Here is an 18,802-nt window from a genome sequence, read left to right on the forward strand (position 1 = left end):
CTGCCCTGCTTTCCTGTTGTGGTTCGGCAACCGTGGCTCTTTGCTACCCCAGCGCCCAGCTTTGGCGACAAAAACCTTCAGACCCAACGGTTTGCTGGGGGGCAGGGGTTCGGTGCGAGCAAACAGCAGAGAGGTGACAAAATCAACAAGGTGAGGCTGACCGCAGCGCTCCTCGGCTCCGGCAGCTCCGCACCCAGCCTCCAGCTGCTGCAACGAGGCCGAGCCTCCACGAGCAGAGTTTGCTCCTCCAGCTCCGAGAGACACCCAGAAGCACCTCGCCACCCTCCCCGGAGCTCGTTGTGCTCCTCTCCAGAGCAGACCCGTGCATGTGGCACGGCCTCGTGAGATTTGCTGCAGCCTGAAGCGAGAGAGGAAGAAGCAGGGGACGATGCCCGGGGCTCCTCGGGGAGTGGCGCAGGCAGACAAAGCGCAGCAGGACCCCCCCACTGCAATGAGGAGCTGCAATTAAATTGCAGTCCGCGAGCAGGAGCTGGGGTGTGCAGCCCATCGAGCACTTGTGGCGGGTGCGAAGGAGGCCGGGGCTGCGCCCGCCGCCCCGTTTGGCTTTCGAAGCTCCGTCCCCTCGCCAGGCATCGCCTCCCCTTCCCTCTGTGCCTCCGCGACCCCAGACGACAGCCAGGCTCCCTTGTGCCGTGTCGAAGCCTTTTGCAGGAGCCGAGAGGCGACCGAGGAGCGTGGGCAGCCCCAGGCGGAGATGTGCAGCCTGCCCGGGGTTCTCCTGCTCCTCCTGACAGGTACGTCCCGTCCCGTCCTGCTGCACCAATGCTCCAGCCTCGCTTTCTGCTACGCTAAACCTGCGTGGGGTAAATCCCGGGGTGCTGCTGCCTCGCTGTGCAACGCCAATTTTGCACCAAACTCCCCAAACCCTGCTGGTTTGGAGCCAGAAGGCGACAGCCTGAAGTGCGAGGGTGACCCCGTGGCACTGCCTGCTGCGCTCAGACCCGCTCCCCCCGTGCAGGAGCCGCCTCTGCGGAGGAGCCGCGGATCCAGCAGAGCCCGGCACAGCTCTGGCTGCACCCTGGGGCGACGGCCGAGCTGAGCTGCAGCATCTCGGGTAACCCAGAGCATGCCAATTGGTACAGGGAGAAACCGGACGGCAGCTTGGAATGGATTTACTGGAGCGCAAAGGCCTCAAAACCAAAGGGGAGATACTCAGGGACGATGAGAGCACAGGGTATTTTCTCCTTGAGTATCAGCAATGTGCAGCGTGAGGACTCTGGGTATTATTACTGCACCTCCTTCGTGTTGCACTCCCAGTTTGGGAACGGGACCAGGCTCCTCGTCACAGGTGAGTGTGGCAGCGTGCGGTGGTGCTGGGGACATCCCTGGGGACATCCCTGGGGACACTGGGTTTTTCCACTCACTTTCAGATGCCTCCGAGCCCAAGGTCTCCATCCTGGTGCCCGTGGACGCGGAGGAGCCCTCGGATATTGTCCCCCTGCTGTGCCACCTCCCCGGCGCTTGGAACCTCACCTGGGTCTTGGCCGAGCGCTGGGACGGGGCCATGAATTGCACGGCCACGGAGCGCGGCACGGGCAGGATCGTCAGCGAGACCATCGGCACGGGTGAGCTCGAGCAGCCTCCCCCTGGGCACCGCGGGCGTTGCTCTGTGCTTGGTCTGTGCTTGCAGGGACTCCAAGCCCGCTTCTTCCAGCCTTAAATCCCTTTTTCCCCGTCTCCCTGGGCTAAAACGCTGCAAACGCTGCCCTGGCCCTGTCTCCCCACCCTGCTCCCTTTCCCCGGCCGCCCCCGGCGCCAGCTCCGTGCCCCATTCCAACGTCTCCTTGTCCTCCCGTCCCTCCCTGCAGCAGGATGCTTCCTGTGGCTGCTGGCCTTCGTGCCGCCCGGCGCCGCCGTCCTCGCCTTGATGTGCTGGGCAGCCCGGCTCCGCCGAAGGCCGGCCCGCGCGGTGCCGAGACGGGGCCCGGAGGTGAGCTGCTTCCCCAGCCCCCGGCACGAGGCTGTGGGCACGGCAGGAGGAAGGAGCTCCCAAGCAGCCCGGCCGGGGGCTTTGGCGCGGGCAAAGCATCCCCTGCAGCTGCAGGCGCAGCGCTGCCCCAACCGCGCGGCTTCTCGCTCTCTCTTGCAGACCGAGTGCGAGTACGCGGCGCTGGGGCACTGAGAAGCCCTTTCCCCGCGCCCGCCCTGCCAGAAGCCTGCGGTCTGCGAGCGGCGAAAACAAGAGAGGAAAGGGAAAGTGGTGGGATCCTGCGCTCTGCTGGATTTCCCTGCTCGGCTTCATGGCAGAGGGGGAGGAGGAACGCGGAGAGCGCTGCGGGAAGCTCGAGAGCCGTGAGGAATCCCATGCAGATAATAAAATCATGATTTCTTGGTAAGCAACCGAGGTCTCGGCTTCATTGGGATTGCTCCCTGTGCTACCCCGTGGGACAGCCACGGGGAGCTGCTGTTGAACAGGGCAAAAAAAAGGTCCCTTTACACTTCGAGCCTTAAGCACAGCCCTGTTTTAGCCCCTCCTCTCTGCATTTTGCTTCCTGAAGGGTGACCCCACTATGCACAGCACCTCTGAGGATGCTCCCCGTGCTCTCAGCACCTTCCCTGTCCGTGGCTGTGTAAATAACCCCGTGCTGGGGCAGGCATCCAGGCTCCCCTGGCTTTAGGGTTTACCACAACCTCCTCTTCCTCTCCACACGTGTGCTGCTGCTCCTGTGGCTGGGACATGAACCCCAAGGGGAAACCACCGAGCGACGGGGCCAAAACTTGTGGTGCCCTGCAACATTTAATGCCCTGTTTGCCTCCGTCTTCAAATGCTTATGATGGGCTTCGGGACCCAGGGTGCCCTGAGCTGGAGGACCATGACGGTGGGAACGATCAGATCCCAACCGACCCTGAACGTGTGCGGGATTTGCTGCTCCACCTGGATCCGTACGCGTCCATGGGTCCGGATGGGTTCATCCCAGGGTGCTCAGAGAGCTGGCAGACATCATGGCAGGACTGCGGGCTCACCTTGAGATTAGATATCAGGAGAAACCTCTTGTCTCAAAGAGTGGTCAGGCACTAGCATGGCCTGCCCAGGAGGTGGTGGAGTCACCATCCCTGGAGGTATTTAGAAGATGTTTAGATGTAGAGCTTAGGGATATGGTTTCTTGGGGACTGTTAGTGTTAGGTCAGAGGTTGGACTCGATGATCTTGAGGTCTCTTCCAACCTAGAAATTCTGTGATTCTGTGTTACCCTGACTGCATGATTCTCAGCACTGAGTGCAGCTCTGGGCACCACAGTATAAAAAGGACATGAAAGTGTTGGAGAGTGTCCAGAGGAGGGCGACAAAGATGGCGAAGGGCCTAGAGGGGAAGGCGTGTGGGGAGCGGCTGAGGGCACTGGGCCTGTTCAGCCTGGAGAAGAGGAAGCTGAGGGGGGACCTCATGGCGGCCTACAGCTTCCTGGCGAGGGGAGTGGAGGGGCAGGCGCCGCCCTGTTCTCCTAACTCCCCAGTGCCAGGACCCGCGGGAATCCCTCGCAGGGGGCTCCTGCGGGAATCGCCTGCCCCACGGCCCCGCAGGACACGGGGTCCCTGTGCCAGCACCCGTGGGTGCCGTGGGGAGCAGGCCTGGGGCTTCCCCCCCAGCCCCAGGCAGCAGTAGCGGCGTTTCTTGCAGGGGCCGTTGAGTTTTGAGTTTAGTCTTGATTTCCTCCCCATTTCAGGTTCAACCCCACGATTTACTTCTCCTTTTAGTTTCAATCTCTTTATTAACGCCACATATGAGGTCCACTCCCATTATTCATCCTCGTTTGAGGTTCACTCTCTCTATTTACTCCTCAATTCAGTTTCAATACAATGTTTAATTAATTATTTTAGTTCCAATCTCTTTATTAACACCACATTTGAGGTCCAATCCCGTTAATCACTCCTCCTTCGAGCCCCCTCGTTGCAGTTTCAGTCCCTTGGAGGTTCGGTCCCTTGGATGTTCGGTCCCGTTCCTTCCTCCCCGCTGTCCCGGCGGCCGGGGCAGCCGCAGCCTCCCGGGGCTGCACGGCGCCGCCACCGAGGCCTTGGGGCCCAGCCCCGTGGGTCACGGCGCTGCCCTGGCTGGGGTGGCGAAGCGGAGCTGGGCGTACGTCAGCTGTCCCTGTGGGCACCAACGCCATCAGAGCGGCCCCAAGACCAGCCCCCAACCCTTATGGGGCTGTGCCTGTTCCCGCTATTGCCACCGCCCCGTGTGGGGACCCCCGGGTGCTGCAGGGCCTCACCTGCTGCTGCTGGGGTGCAGGAGGGTTCGGGGCTCTGGGCCGGAGTCCTGGCGGGGACAGAGACGTGTCCCCAGAATGGGGACGGAGGGGAATTGGGGATGGGATGGGGGAGTGGGGTCCCGGGCAGCAGGGGAAAAAAGGGATACAGGGGGCCGTCACCCCCAGCCCCTGCTCGGCTCCTTACCTGTCCGTGCGCGGAGGAGGCAGGAGATGCCGAGGATGAGGCCGAGCAGCAGCAGCGCCCCGGCTGCGGCCATGGCCACGGCACTTGGTGTCGTGCAGGCACCTGGGGGGGGGCCGCTTGTCCCAGCCATCTCCTGACCCCCATGTGCCCTCCTTGATCTCTCCCATACCCCAACATCCTCCCATTGCCCCCCATTATTCCCTCATCACTCCCAGCTTCCCCTCATCACCCCCACAACATACCCCTATCACCCCATTATTCCCCCATCGCTCCCCAGCATGACCCCATCACTCCCAGCTTCCCCCCATCATCCCCAACATCCCTCATTGCTTCCCGTTATCCCCCCATCATCCCCAACATGCCCCCATCACCCCATTATTCCCCCATCACCCCCTAACATGCCCCCATCACTATCCAGCTTCCCCCCATCACCACCCAACATCCCCCCATCACCCCCAACATCTCCCCATTGCCCCCCATTATCCCCCCATCGCCCCCCAACATCCCCCATTACTCCCAACTGCCTCACTTTCCCCACACGTGCCCCAGCTCCGAGGAACCCCCGGGAAGGGGGGGTGACCCCATCTGCCCTGTCCCCTGCTCACCCCGGTGCCCAGGCTCGTGCTCACCTTTGGCCCCGTGCAGCTCCACGCTCCTGCGGACGGGGGGACCGGAGGCATTGAAGCGCACCTCGCAGAGCCCCCCGGTGCCCCCGGCGATGCCCGCGGGGCTGATGAGCGGCTCTGTGCTGCCCCCCAGCCCCAGCACCTGCTGGGGTCGGGGCCCCCCCGGCCAGGAGACGAGGACGGGGCCGCTGGCGTTGCCCACGGCACAGACCAGGCCGGGGGGGTCTGAAGGGGAGCCGTGGGGCACCAGCAACCGCACCCAGCTCTGGGCCTTCCAGCTGTCTGCAGAGAGGAGAGCAGGGGCTCGGAGGGCTGCGATGTGGGCAGGGACCCCATTCGCCCCTGGGGACCCCGGCATAGGGACACGAGGGGCATGGGGGGGTCCATGCAATGGGGAGAAACGGGGGTCCCATCCGCTGTAGGGACATGGGTGCAGACCGTGCAATGGGGAGACTTGGGGGGTTCCCCATCTAACAAGTGAGGGCTCAAGGGTAAATGTTGGGATCCCCCCACCCGCCACCACCAGCCCAGCAGCCCCCCTACCTCCCACAATCAGCGTGGTGCCATTGCCAAACTTCAGCCTGGAGTTGATGTAGTAGGCGCAGAGGTAGAGGCCGGTGTGGCTGGTGTGTGCAGCAGCGATGTGCAGCACGGTGCGTCCCTTCGTGTACTCGCAGGAAAATCCATCCTGAACCTCCTGGCTGCAGTTGAGGATCCGTCGGGGCCACTCCCCATGGACACGCCGGTACCAGAACACATTGCCTTTGCCATCGAGCCCCTCGCCCAGAATGCAGCTGATCTCCACCGGAGTGCTGGGCTCCACGAAGAGGACGGGCTGGGGCTGGTGCAGATCCAGTGGCGCTGCCGGTGCTGCAGGGACCGACCGGGGGCTCATTCAATGCCTGCTCTCCAAGCCCAGCAGGTGCTCCCACCGCCCAGAGATCACTCGGAAAGCGAGAGGAGCCCCTCTCCCCAGCGCCTGCCCCGATGCTCACCCAGACAGAGCAGAAGCAGCCCTGTGGCCAGCAGCGCCTTCATGCAGGAGAAACCCAGGGTTGCCATCGGCGTGCTCGTCCCAGTCCTTCTGCAGGGAGGCCGAGTGCACCGGGACCTGCAGCTACCCAAAGTGTGGGGTCCTGGCAGCGATGTCCCCCAGCCGTGAGGACACGGTGTCCCCACGGAGGACGCGGTGTCCCCACGAAGGACGCGGTGTCCCCACGGGGAATGCGTCCTCCCCACGCGCCGCTGCCGGCAGCTGTGGGGTGCATCGCCGGGTGCAGAGCTCTTGTCAGCTTGCTGGCACGGACCCACATCCGGGAGGAAAATTTGGCTTTTAACCATTTCTGTGACGCTCAGGACCGCAGGTGGCCCCTTGAGGGCCCCGCGACGCCCTCGGGTGCCCACCCCCAAATTCTCGAGACGAAGGAAGGAGCCAGCCCCAGCGCTGGGCACTCCAAACCACAGCGCACCGTGCCGCCGCTCTTGCTTTGGGGAAACCGCAGCGCAGAGGCTGGGGAGCTGCCTCGGGGCGGGGGCGGCTGCACCCCCAGCCGCGGCCCCCCCAGCCATCGTCACGTCAGCCGAAGTGACCTGAACGGTGACGTTCAAAGGGCCGCGGCCCGAAGGCGAGAGGCAACTCTGGTCCCCCAGCCCTGCCCTGCTTTCCTGTTGTGGTTCGGCAACCGTGGCTCTTTGCTACCCCAGCGCCCAGCTTTGGCGACAAAAGCCTTCAGACCCAACGGTTTGCTGGGGGGCAGGGGTTCGGTGCGAGCAAACAGCAGAGAGGTGACAAAATCAACAAGGTGAGGCTGACCGCAGCGCTCCTCGGCTCTGCACCCAGCCTCCAGCTGCTGCAACGAGGCCGAGCCTCCACGAGCAGAGTTTGCTGCTCCAGCTCCGAGAGACACCCAGAAGCACCTCGCCGCCCTCCCCGGAGCTCGTCGTGCTCCTCTCCAGAGCAGACCCGTGCACATGGCATGGCCTCGTGAGATTTGCTGCAGGGAACGATGCCTGGGGCTCCTCGGGGCGAGGCGCAGGCAGACAAAGCGCAGCAGGACCCCCCCGCTGCAATGAGGAGCTGCAATTAAATTGCAGTCCGCGAGCAGGAGCTGGGGTGTGCAGCCCATCGAGCACTTGTGGCGGGTGCGAAGGAGGCCGGGGCTGCGCCCGCCGCCCCGTTTGGCTTTCGAAGCTCCGTCCCCTCGCCAGGCATCGCCTCCCCTTCCCTCTGTGCCTCCGCGACCCCAGACGACAGCCAGGCTCCCTTGTGCCGTGTCGAAGCCTTTTGCAGGAGCCGAGAGGCGACCGAGGAGCGTGGGCAGCCCCAGGCGGAGATGTGCAGCCTGCCCGGGGTTCTCCTGCTCCTCCTGACAGGTACGTCCCGTCCCGTCCCGCTGCACCAATGCTCCAGCCTCGCTTTCTGCTACGCTAAACCCGCTTGGGGTAAACCCTGGGGTGCTGCTGCCTCGCTGTGCAACGCCAATTTTGCACAAACCCCCGAAACCCCGCTGGTTTGGAGCCAGAAGGCGACAGCCTGAAGCGCGAGGGTGACCCCGTGGCACTGCCTGCTGCGCTCAGACCCACTCCTCCCGTGCAGGAGCCGCCTCTGCGGAGGAGCCGCGGATCCAGCAGAGCCCGGCACAGCTCTGGCTGCACCCTGGGGCGACGGCCGAGCTGAGCTGCAGCATCTCGGGTAACCCAGAGCGTGCCAATTGGTACAGGGAGAAGCCGGACGGCAGCTTGGAATGGATTCACTGGAGCGCAAAGGCCTCAAAACCAAATGAGAGATACTCAGGGACGATGAGAGCACAGGGTATTTTCTCCTTGAGTATCAGCAATGTGCAGCGTGAGGACTCTGGGTATTATTACTGCATCTCCTCTGTGTTGCACTCCCAGTTTGGGAACGGGACCAGGCTCCTCGTCACAGGTGAGTGTGGCAGTGTGTGGTGGTGCTGGGGACATCCCTGGGGACATCCCTGGGGACATCCCTGGGGACATCCCTGGTGACACTGGGTTTTCCCACTCATTTTCAGATGCCTCCGAGCCCAAGGTCTCCATCCTGGTGCCCGTGGACGCGGAGGAGCCCTCGGACGTTGTCCCCCTGCTGTGCCACCTCCCTGGTGCCTGGAACCTCACCTGGGTCTTGGCCGAGCGCTGGGACGGGGCCATGAATTGCACGGCCACCGAGCGCGGCACGGGCAGGATTGTCAGCGAGACCATCGGCACGGGTGAGCTCGAGCAGCCTCCCCCTGGGCACCGCGGGCGTTGCTCTGTGCTTGCAGGGACTCCAAGCCTGCTTCTTCCAGCCTTAAATCCCTTTTTCCCCGTCTCCCCGGGCTGAAACGCTGCAAACGCTGCCCTGGCCCCATCTCCCCGCCCTGCTCCCTTTCCCCGGCCGCCCCCGGCGCCAGCTCCGTGCCCCATTCCAACGTCTCCTTGTCCTCCCGTCCCTCCCTGCAGCAGGATGCTTCCTGTGGCTGCTGGCCTTCGTGCCGCCCGGCGCCGCCGTCCTCGCCTTGATGTGCTGGGCAGCCCGGCTCCGCCGAAGGCCGGCCCGCGCGGTGCCGAGACGGGGCCCGGAGGTGAGCTGCTTCCCCAGCCCCCGGCACGAGGCTGTGGGCACGGCAGGAGGAAGGAGCTCCCAAGCAGCCCGGCCGGGGGCTTTGGCGCGGGCAAAGCATCCCCTGCAGCTGCAGGCGCAGCGCTGCCCCAACCGCGCGGCTTCTCGCTCTCTCTTGCAGACCGAGTGCGAGTACGCGGCGCTGGGGCACTGAGAAGCCCTTTCCCCGCGCCCGCCCTGCCAGAAGCCTGCGGTCTGCGAGCGGCGAAAACAAGAGAGGAAAGGGAAAGTGGTGGGATCCTGCGCTCTGCTGGATTTCCCTGCTCGGCTTCATGGCAGAGGGGGAGGAGGAACGCGGAGAGCGCTGCGGGAAGCTCGAGAGCCGTGAGGAATCCCATGCAGATAATAAAATCATGATTTCTTGGTAAGCAACGGAGGTCTCGGCTTCATTGGGATTGCTCCCTGTGCTACCCCGTGGGACAGCCACGGGGAGCTGCTGTTGAACAGGGCAAAAAAAAGGTCCCTTTACACTTCGAGCCTTAAGCACAGCCCTGTTTTAGCCCCTCCTCTCTGCATTTTGCTTCCTGAACGGCCACCCCACAATGTGCAGCAGCTCTGAGGATGCTCCCCGTGCTCTCGGCACCTTCCCTGTCCCTGGCTGTGTGCATAACCCCGTGCTGGGGCATCCAGGCTCCCCTGGCTTTAGGGTTTACCACAACCTCCCCTTCCCCTGCACACACGTGCTGCTGCTCCTGTGGCTGGGACATGAACCCCAAGGGGAAACCACCGAGCGACGGGGCCAAAACTCGTGGTGCCCCCATGGGCTGAGCTGGCCCCTCGGCGTCAGCCGGACGCGCGCGGCTGGAGGAGCATCTCCATGGGGAGGGGAAGGGAAGCGAGCCGCATTCCAGCCTGGGAGCCAGCTCGTTGCTCTGTGTTTAATTAGGAAGGGACAGATGCTTGCCAACCAAACAGCTTGGAGACATCCTCCTGGGGCTCCCCACCCAGCGTCGGCGGTGCGGGACGAAGGCCAGGGGTGGTCTCGGCGCCTGTCCCAGCCGAGGAGCAGCAGGGGGGCAGCGTGGGGCTGGAGACCCCCTTTGCGTTGGCCAGAGCCTGCTTGGAGCCCCCCAAGAGGACGGTGCAACAAACACCAGCGTGAACGGGGAAAACCCTGGGTGCACCGTGGGCGCTTTTTGGGAATCCCCCCTCACAGCCGCCTTTCTCCCATCTCAGCGCCTCCCTCCCAGCGCCGCGCACGCCCTGCTGTGCCGAGAGCTGCTCACAAACCAGCTGGGAAGGGCAGGAAAGCTTTATTTAGAGCAGAACGCCGCGCCGTGCAGGAGGATCGGCTCCTTCTCTTGGCAGAAATCCCCTCCTGGCATGGGGGGCTCCTGCGGGAAGCGCCCACCCCACCTACCTGTCCACCCGCTGCGCGGCACCGCGGGGTCCCCATCCCAGCACCCATGGGTGCAGGCACCGTGGGGAGCAGGCCGGGGGCTTCCCTCCCACTCCCATCGCAGGGTGGCTCCATCCATCTTCTCCTTTTCTGCTGCAGAAGCACCAAACAACGTCCTTCGGCTGCTTCCGCAGGAATCCTGCTAATGTCATCTGCTCGGGCGCGAGGCATTGTTAGCCGCGCAGCCTTATTTACCAGCTGCGTTTTTTTTTTTTTTTTTTTTAATTTCCCTTCGAGTTTTGCTTCCTCCTATTAAAGCTGGGAAATGACGCCATGCAGCCTAAAGCAGAGGACCCCAGTGGTTCCCTTTGCACCTTCCCGGGCTCCCTGGGTGCCTTCCCTGGGTGCCGCGAGGGGTCAGAGCCGTCGGTGCGAGCTGCGTGGTTCCTTGCACAAAAAAACACATTTTTTTTTTGGCTCCCGCCCCACACTTTCCCATGTGAAAGGCCGCGCTCCCACATGCAGGGCCGCCCTCTGTCCCTCGCCGCGCGACCTCGGAGGCCTTGGTTTTTGGCACGCGGGCTTTAAGAAGGGAAAAGAGGGAAAAACGCAGAGCTCACGCAAAATAGGAGCGAGATTTTGAAATAGGCGCGTGGGGGCAGAGATGGGAAAGGCGCTGCTTTTTGGCCGCTTTTCTCGGGTGATGTTTTAATGCTGTGTTGCCAGATGTTACGAGGGAGCAGGAGCAGACCTAAAGGTGCGTGCCAGCCCCCGAGCAGATCGCACAGCCCCCACGGCAGCACCGCCACAGCCCCTTTCCCATTTCCCCATTTCAGCCCCAAAGGAACGATGCTCCCACCGCCGCTCGTTTGCCTGCCAAGAAGTTTGTCTTCCCAGCCCCATCATCTCCCTGACTAAAACACAAGATAATCCTCCTAAACCTGCCTCGCCCCTCCCTCCCCACCAGCCCCAAAACCCCGGTGTTTGGACCTTTTACGGCTCTCCCTCTCCCACGCTGCCGTTCCCACCCGAGCCCCGCTGGAATTCGCCGCATCGCTCCCAGCCAGCTCAGATTTCTGCTTGGGTTGAGATTTTGGTTTTGATGTTATTTCTGTGGGTCGGGGGGACGCTTTGGAGATACTCGCTTCCTGCCTGCTCGGTTGCTCAGCATTCCTCCACGCTTAACCCTTTGTCAAGCTCTCCGGATCGCTGGAAAAAGCCCCTTGGGCAGAGCACCCGTGACGATGGGTGGCTGCGAAACGTTTCCAGGCTCTGTTTGATGCTTCTAACGTCAAAAAAAGACAGAAGACTTTGGCTAATTCCTCAGTGTAAAACTGACAGGAAGAGCACAAGGAGGGGAAAACCGTTCCGTGATGCTGCTCCCACGGTGCCCGTGCCCCGGCGCCTCGGAGCAGAGCTGGCGTGGCCGTGGGCCATCAGCCTCCCTCCTCGCCTCGCTCCTGTACTCCCAGCCCCGAAATTAGGCCAGGGTTTTGCAAATTCCGTCTGGCACGGGGAGGACAAGAGGCAGCGGGGCTGGGAAGCGGTGCCAGGGGTGCTGGAGGTGACCAAAGCCCCCAAAGCTCCGCGCCGCCGTGCCCATCGCGACGGTTTTGCTGCTGGGAGAAGAACCCACAGCGGCCAGGCGTGTTTTTCCCCCAAAAAAGCATTAACAGGGATTGGTGCGGCCTGCAGCAAGCCGCGTGCCCCTAAGCCTCCTCCTGCTGCTGCTGCTCTCACGCCCAGCTTGGAGCCCTCCTGCGCCAGCGTCTTTCCCCAGAGAGCAGAGCGCAGACATCTCGTTTTCCTCCTGGTTTCTTTCCAAGAAACGTTCTCCCAGCTTGTTTTTAGTTTCCAGTTTTCGTACCAGGGCACCACACCCTGCGGATGCAGCGACAGGAGCGCAAAGCACGGTGAGCAGAGAGAAGGAAGGGGCCGAAGGCACCCCGCAGCGGAGCACTTCTGCACCCCGTGGGATAAAATCCACCCACCACCATTCCCAGTTCTTCTTACCGCCCGAGAACGTGAGGCACACGGAGGCTAAACGCGAGCCAGGACAACAGAAATCCCCTAAACTTTTAAGGGAAGTCAGGAGCCGCTTTTAGCAGCCCTGGCTCCCAGCCAGCGTTTCTGCCCCTGCCCCTCAGCTGCAGATTTCTCCTCCTGAAGCACTCGTCCTGCAGACACAGCCCTCGCGCGCTGCTCACCGCCTGCAGCCACCCCCGGAGCCACCTGCCCCGCACCTGGGCAAAGGGGAAACTCTTTTGCCAAGGGAAATCCTCAATTGCTGCCACTCCGGGGGAAGCCCCGAGCTCCCCCCTGACCCAGCCACCCCACAACCGCATCCAAGTGGGCGCGTTTCGGAGGAGCGTGCGGTGCCTTCTCCCCAGCGCGGGGGCTGCTCGGCCCGGCCCCCAGCAGTGTCATTTCCTGCCTCCCGGCCGTGCCGCTGGGACATCTGGAGAAATTGCCAAGCAGCAGCACCGGGAGGCATCAGCAGACGGCACGGCGAGGCGGGACGATGAGTTTTTTGTTCGCGGCGCTCTTGGCTCTTCCTTTTCTGCTGGGTAAACGCGTTGTTCTTTCTTTTTTACCTGCCTCGCAATTTGGGTGCTCGAGCAGCTCGGAGCGTGCACGCTCCCGGGATGCTGCACGGTGCCCAGCTGCGGTCGGGCAGAAGGGGCTGGGGGGGTTTGCTCGGTGGCTGAGGTGTTTGGAGCAAAACCGAGCCGGGGAAAGCTCGGTGCACGCATCCTAGGGGTTGTACATGCCGGGGGTCGCAGCAGAGCGGGTGCGTGCAGGAGGCGGTTTGACAATCCCTAACGCTTCCCACATTGCGTTCAAACGAGCTCGCGGCATGCAGCTGGGACCAATTAAGGGAGAGGGACGCGGGCTGGGGAACAAACAGGACTGCCCGAGTCCTCAGGTGGGTGCTCACGAGCTGGAGGGCACCAGGTGAGCCAAGAGGGGTAGCAGCAGTGCCCGGAGCAAAGCCGTGGATGGAAACTGCTTTGGGCTGCAGGGAGCCCTTCTGCCAAGCAAAGGGATGGAGCCGTGCGTCCCGCACTGCACAAGGGGTTAAAAGAAGCCGGGGCTTCCCAGATGGAAGCTCTTTGCTCCGGACGCAGCTCCCTTTTTATCCCAAGCACAAATAGGAGCCGGCTCGGAAAACTTTCTCAGAAAGCCCAGCGCAGGGAGAAGGTGGCTGGGAGCTGACGTGAGCGCAGCTGGAAAGGAACGGAGCGTTCCCGATGGGTCCCAGCCTCCCAAAGGGAGGTCCCAGGCGCCCACCCGGTCCCGGTGCTGCCTCCCCGTGCACCTCGAGGCTGGGTCAAAGCACGCCGTGGTGCTGGGAACCGGACTCCAGGCTGGGGGCACAGCCCGGGGATGTCGGGGTCACGCGAGGACATGGGGCAAGGGGTGGAGAGGGGAACCCGCGGGTGCCACCCGTCAGCACGAGTGGAATAAGGGAGTCGGGTCATAGCAGTCCCCGAGCTTGAGAGGAGAAAAGTGCAGCTGTGGAAAAGGGAAATGAGCAGGGCTCAGCACGAGTTGTGAGGTGCACGGACCCATTCACAGGGGCTCGCCCGAGGAAACGGCTCCGTGATGGGGACGGGCCCCAGGGCACAGGGACACCCAGGGCATGGGGACGCAACCCCATGGCTGTGGCCCCATTGCCCCCGATCCCTCTCTTGGCAAACCCGCGGAGGGAAATCCCAAGCGTGGGTCAAGCTGCGGTCCGCTCCGTAACATGAGAGCTTTTGCTCTGAAGTCCCTGATTTAATTAGGGGTCAGGCTGCAAATCCGGCACTCCCACGAGGGAGCAAGTTTTGCGCAAAGTGCCCATAAAGCAGCAGAGCTGCTCCTGCGAAATCACGTCCCACTGGGGCGGGGAGCGAGCCGGCTCCACGCAAGTCTGCTGACGCTGGTGGGGTACAAACCGCTCCTCTCTTGATTGTTTGCTCGATTTTGTGTTTTTAGGGTATGCTGAAGCGGGAGAAGAAGAGGAAATAACACAGTTTTTATATGAATACGCATCTCACTTCAGTAAGAAATTCTCGCTTTTTGCTAATTTCGACACGAACCACAGGGCAAGGGCAGGGCAACCCCGTGCTGAGGCTCTGCAGGAACAGGAGCAGGGGAGGGGGGCAGGGGTCCGGACGCCCCCAGGGGCATCCTCCCTCTGGGAGGGCCGAAATTAAGCAGTGCTGGGACCAGAGCTGCGTAAAACGGTACAAAAGGATTAAAAGTAGAGCTCAAAGCCCTTTCTCTGGAGCTGCTCTGCCCCCAGTGGCTCTCGCTCACATCCCGGATCACGCTCTGCCAAGCTAAAACCTCACCGAGGTGCTCAAAGAGCAGAGACCCCGCCGGGGTGACGCAGCATTGGCTTTCCCGCACCCGCTGCACTGGTGCAAAGTGGTGCAACTGGTGTGGCCCCGCAGCCCCCCAGGGTCCAGCTCCCAGCCTCCACTGGGTGGCACCGACTCACCGGGACGCTGCTTTCGCTGCAGGTGATTACTTGTACGCAACCATCGAGTACTACCCCGAGAACATCACGATACTCCCCACCATATACATGTACGAGGTGAGTACCCGAAGCATTTCTCTTCGGATTCCTAAAAAAATTGGCTCCTCCCGCACGCCTTACCAGCCAAATTTAACGCCCGATGCCCCAACGAGGGTTGGTCGTGCTCCTGACCACCCGCTCGAGCACCATCCGGCTTTGGGGAAGGGATGTGCAAAACAGGGGGTTTCTCCCCAAATTTTAACTGTGACCTGGAGCTATTTGGCTCACCCAGCTGCCACAGGGAGGCTCCGGGGTGCTTTGGTTTCTGCCCCGCAGCCCACGCACAGGGACAGGGGAGGGCAGAGGGGATCGGTGGAGCGTGTTGGACCCAGCTGATTTCTCTTCCTCGGCTTCCCAGGAGATGCCAGATTCTGCGGGATCGCCCCTCCACTGCCACCTGCCCCTCGTCGTCCTTCTCAGCCTCCTGGGTCTCCTGCTGTGACTCCCCAGGCTTGGCAGGTACGAGAGCCACGCAGCACCAGGGCTTGGAGCATTTCGCTACCGCCGACATCCCCAAGGCAGCAGCACCCGGCAGCGCCTCCCCAAAACAAGGAAACCTTCTGGGCAGCCAGCCCCATGCTGGGGACAACCAGAGAAGCACGGATCACCACCGGGACTGCCTGCAGAAATGCCAAAAAGCCAGCTTAGTTTTTTTTCCCGAAGCACCCAAGCCTCTTTTTCGGGCTCGCCGGCAGCCAGGTGCGCGCAGGATCCCCGCGCGGCCGCCAGCCCGCCCCGAAACACAATGGGAGGACATGGGAATCGCTTCCGAGCCTCTTCCCCTCTCTGCAGACGCGGCGACTGGGACGAAGAAAAGAATTTCGTCACCGCGTTGGAAGTTACATCCTCCGACCGAAGCAGCCGCCTCTGTTTTTAGCACGGCGGTGACTCGACACCCACGGCTCCCAGCAGATGGATGATGCCATCGCGGGCCATAAAAGCTGTGCAAACACCGAGGGGCTCTGTAACGCCGAGGTTCTTTCCTCTTTCCTATTCTTCTGTTGTACATATGAACTCCTGCCAATAAAGTGACGAACAATTGACTTTGTCTCCGCCGTGCACGACCGCACGAGACGGGCGCTGACCGCAACGCACGGCTCCTGCAGGGCTCGCACCGCGCAGCTGGAGGCGCCAGCCCTCTCCCAGCTGGTGGCAAACGGGCAAAGAAAGGGCTGGAAGGGGCCCTGCAGCCTCCTGGAAGCTGATATTACTCGGCAGAGCCTGCAGACGCCTCCTTCCCAACGCAGCACCGTGCAGCTTGCCGCAAGTCGCAGGAAAATCCTGAGGTTTCCATCACAGGAGCTGCAGCTCGCGCAGGGCACGCACCGGGGCACCTTCAGACCGTGCAGCATTCATTTAATCCTTTCCCTTTGGGATGCCTGCAGGAGTTTTTCCCCCTGTAGGAAAACCCAGAGCCCGCCCAGCCCCCTGGCTGCAGCAGGAGGTTGAAGCTTCCCCCGTTTTTCACCCCCGGACCCCGATCGTGCCCCGCTCGGCTCTGCCTCCCGGCCCCTAAATGCACTAAGCAGCTTTAAGGCTAAAGAGGATTTCCCTCCGTTTTCGAGAACCGTTCACAATTATCTCTGCGCAGGAAGAAACCAGAAGGGCTCTCAAGGTCTCTGCTGGGTTTTCCAGCCCTATCGGCCTCCCAGAGGAGCCGCGGCACGACACGGATGCAGCAGCAAAACCCCAAATCAGGAGGCTGGGGGGGCTTTGGGGCTCCTCACCTCCACCTCCTGGCATCTGTGACCCTTTCTGCACACCCCCAGCCCCAAAAAGGGGGGTTAGTGGCAGCTCGGCACCCCACTAGGGGTTCACCCCCCAAAAAACCCAGCTGTGCACCCCAAAACGTGCAGGCAGCTGAAGAAAGGAGCTCGAAGCTGCCCTCCACAGGGCCAGCGGGGATGTACTGGGGTCAGGGCTTTGCAGAAAGCTGCTGACAGCCAGGATGGCATTTCTGGGAAGGCAGCGCTGCTTTGCGCCATGGCGAGGGCTGAGCCCCGTTTCCTGCATTTATTATTTATTATTCATTAGTTATGAATGCACAAAACCGATGCTGACGCCGTGATCCCAAAGCGTTTTCAGGGGGGCAAAAGCGAGGCCGAGGCAAAAAGCACAATTCTCCCGTCCTTCCCTTGCGAGGAATTTCCTTCCCTGGCACACAGGGCACTCATTTCCTGCTGCCTTTTCCAGGAAAGGTCCCAAAACAGGTGAAAGTTGCCACGCTGACGAGACAGCTGGCATTAAATCCTGCCCCAGCTCCCCGATGAGCTTTTATTTCTGCACCGAGGGAATTGTGTCTTTTAAAGCACTTCAATATCAGCTGTTGCAAAGAAAAGTCGGTTTTCAATAAAGCGATGCTCAGCCTTTTGCACCCCAAGTGCCACCGCAACGGATTGCCCTCTTCAGCAAATCCAGCCAGGGTTTTTTTTCCCCTAAGTGGGTGCATTTGTGTGCTTCTGACCCGATAAATAAAAATACCTTCCAGACCAAATATGTTGAAGAACTAGCAAGATTGGGTCCTTTTGACCACATTTTTAACCCCTTCTCAGATAAATATGGGAACACACCGGCCAAGCTCTCAACAACTGGAGAGGAAAAGCCTGCAATGCCTGAACCAGGAAATATTTTCTCCCCTCCCAGCAGAGATTCCCGTGGTTTTGCTCAGATGCTCGGCTGCCAAAGCGTCTGGGGCTATTTGTGCCTCGAAGCCGAGGGAATCAACACACAAATACTTGGAGCAGCTCCGCTGCTGCAGCGCCTTCAGCCTGGCAAGGAACTCGGTGGCTCCACTGCTGGACATCAACACCTCCCGTGGCCTTAAAATATAGAATTTTTTATTTTTTAAAGTAGCAAAGAAGTTTTCCAGATGTGCAGACAGTATATCCACCTGTGTGTTTGTGCCTTGAAATTAAAGAATTACGCTGTCACTTACCAGCTCACCGTCTGCTTGTGCATCTACCTTTCCCCAGTGGATTTGCAAAGCTGCCTTTGTGCCAATTAACCCAAACAGGGCATTTTTACAGCCTTTGCTGCAAGGCAAACCCAAGCAGCTCTCGCTGGGGAGGAGCTTGCTGAGCATCAGCTGCTGAAGGCATCCAAATTTTAAGCAGGGCCAGCAATTTGGCAAAGTTTTCCTCGAGCTTTCTCACACGAGCTTTAGTCTTGTGGGACGGGGCTAAAAGGCAGCAAGGGATGCATGGTTGGGTTCAGCTTTCCAGGGGATTCCTGCAGAAGTTTAACGCCCAAAGGCTCTCCTGGGCAGCTGCAATTTGCCTCTCCTGCTGTTACTGCACGTGCAGAGGAAGCACCAGAGCAGCTCAACAGCAGCGCAGCCCCCACACCCCGCCTCCCTTTGGAACCACCAGCAGAGGGTATAACCCCAGCGTGCAAACCTCTGTGCAACTGGGCGTGCAAAACCCTCTGCACAACCCCCCGTGCAAGGCCCTAGGTGCAAAAGACCCCTCCCCTTGCAATTCACCAAGCGTGCAAAAACGCCACCTGCGGCCCTCCACCGTGCAACGCCCAGCGTGCAAAACCGCCTGCAGCCCCTTATGCAACCGGGCATGCAACACCCTGCGCGCAACCCCTCCGGCGCCAGAGCACGTGCAAGCGCCCACCTGCAAGCCCCGTGTGCAACCAGCCCTGCAAACCCCAGCCCGCAGCCCCCTTGTGCAACCGTCCACGCAACCCCTCAGCTGCAAAAACACTCGTGCAACCCCCCCAAACACCCTCGTGCCCGATGCAACGGGCCACGCAGCCCCCCGTTTGCAACCTCCCACGCGTGCAACGCTCCCCCGTAGGCAAACAAACCTTGCAAACCTCCCCCCCCACAACGTGCAACGCTCACCGCGCGCAAGCGGGCGAGCGAACAGCCACGTGCACGAGGCGGCTTGCAGCGCGGCCCCTCGGTAGGCCGCTCCTCCACGGGACACGCGTGAAAAACGTGCAAAACCCCCCAAAACGCCACGATCACGCGTGGAAAACCCCGCGTGCAACCGCCCCGCGCGTGCAAACCCCGCGGCGCGCGCGCCGTTCCCGCGCGCGCGCTCGCCCGCCGCTCCCCCCCCCCCCGCCCCTTTAAAGCGCCGCGCCGCCAGACGGACAGCTCCCCCAGCCAATCGCGCGCCGCTCCCCCGCGGCGGCGGCGCGGGGCCAATGAGAGAGGCGGGAGCCCCTCGGAAGCCCCGCCCCTGGGCGGGGGCGCCGTGCGCCATGTCATGGAGGCTCAGTGTGCGA

General features: G+C 61.9%; 1 protein-coding gene and 2 gene segments (V, D, J or C); 2 read left to right on the top strand and 1 right to left on the bottom strand.

Annotated features, from left to right (window-relative positions):
• Positions 1–715: 715 nt before the first annotated feature.
• LOC116499562 lies at positions 716–2,524 on the top strand. The segment is given in 4 exon segments: positions 716–769; positions 997–1,309; positions 1,392–1,586; positions 2,520–2,524. Coding segments are annotated over 4 exon segments (567 nt in total).
• Positions 2,525–2,992: 468 nt separating this feature from the next.
• LOC116499563 lies at positions 2,993–6,100 on the bottom strand. The gene is made up of 4 exons (XM_032204315.1): positions 6,034–6,100; positions 5,582–5,908; positions 5,042–5,320; positions 2,993–3,075 (listed from the first exon to the last, which is right to left on the bottom strand). Exons 1-4 carry the CDS (start codon positions 6,098–6,100, stop codon positions 2,993–2,995), a joined length of 756 nt encoding a protein of 251 aa, XP_032060206.1.
• Positions 6,101–7,323: 1,223 nt separating this feature from the next.
• LOC116499564 lies at positions 7,324–10,751 on the top strand. The segment is given in 4 exon segments: positions 7,324–7,425; positions 7,652–7,964; positions 8,071–8,265; positions 10,723–10,751. Coding segments are annotated over 4 exon segments (591 nt in total).
• The last annotated feature ends 8,051 nt before the right edge of the window (positions 10,752–18,802 follow it).

The sequence above is a fragment of the Aythya fuligula genome, chromosome 28, assembly GCF_009819795.1.
Source record: "Aythya fuligula isolate bAytFul2 chromosome 28, bAytFul2.pri, whole genome shotgun sequence".
Classification (NCBI taxonomy): domain Eukaryota; kingdom Metazoa; phylum Chordata; class Aves; order Anseriformes; family Anatidae; genus Aythya; species Aythya fuligula.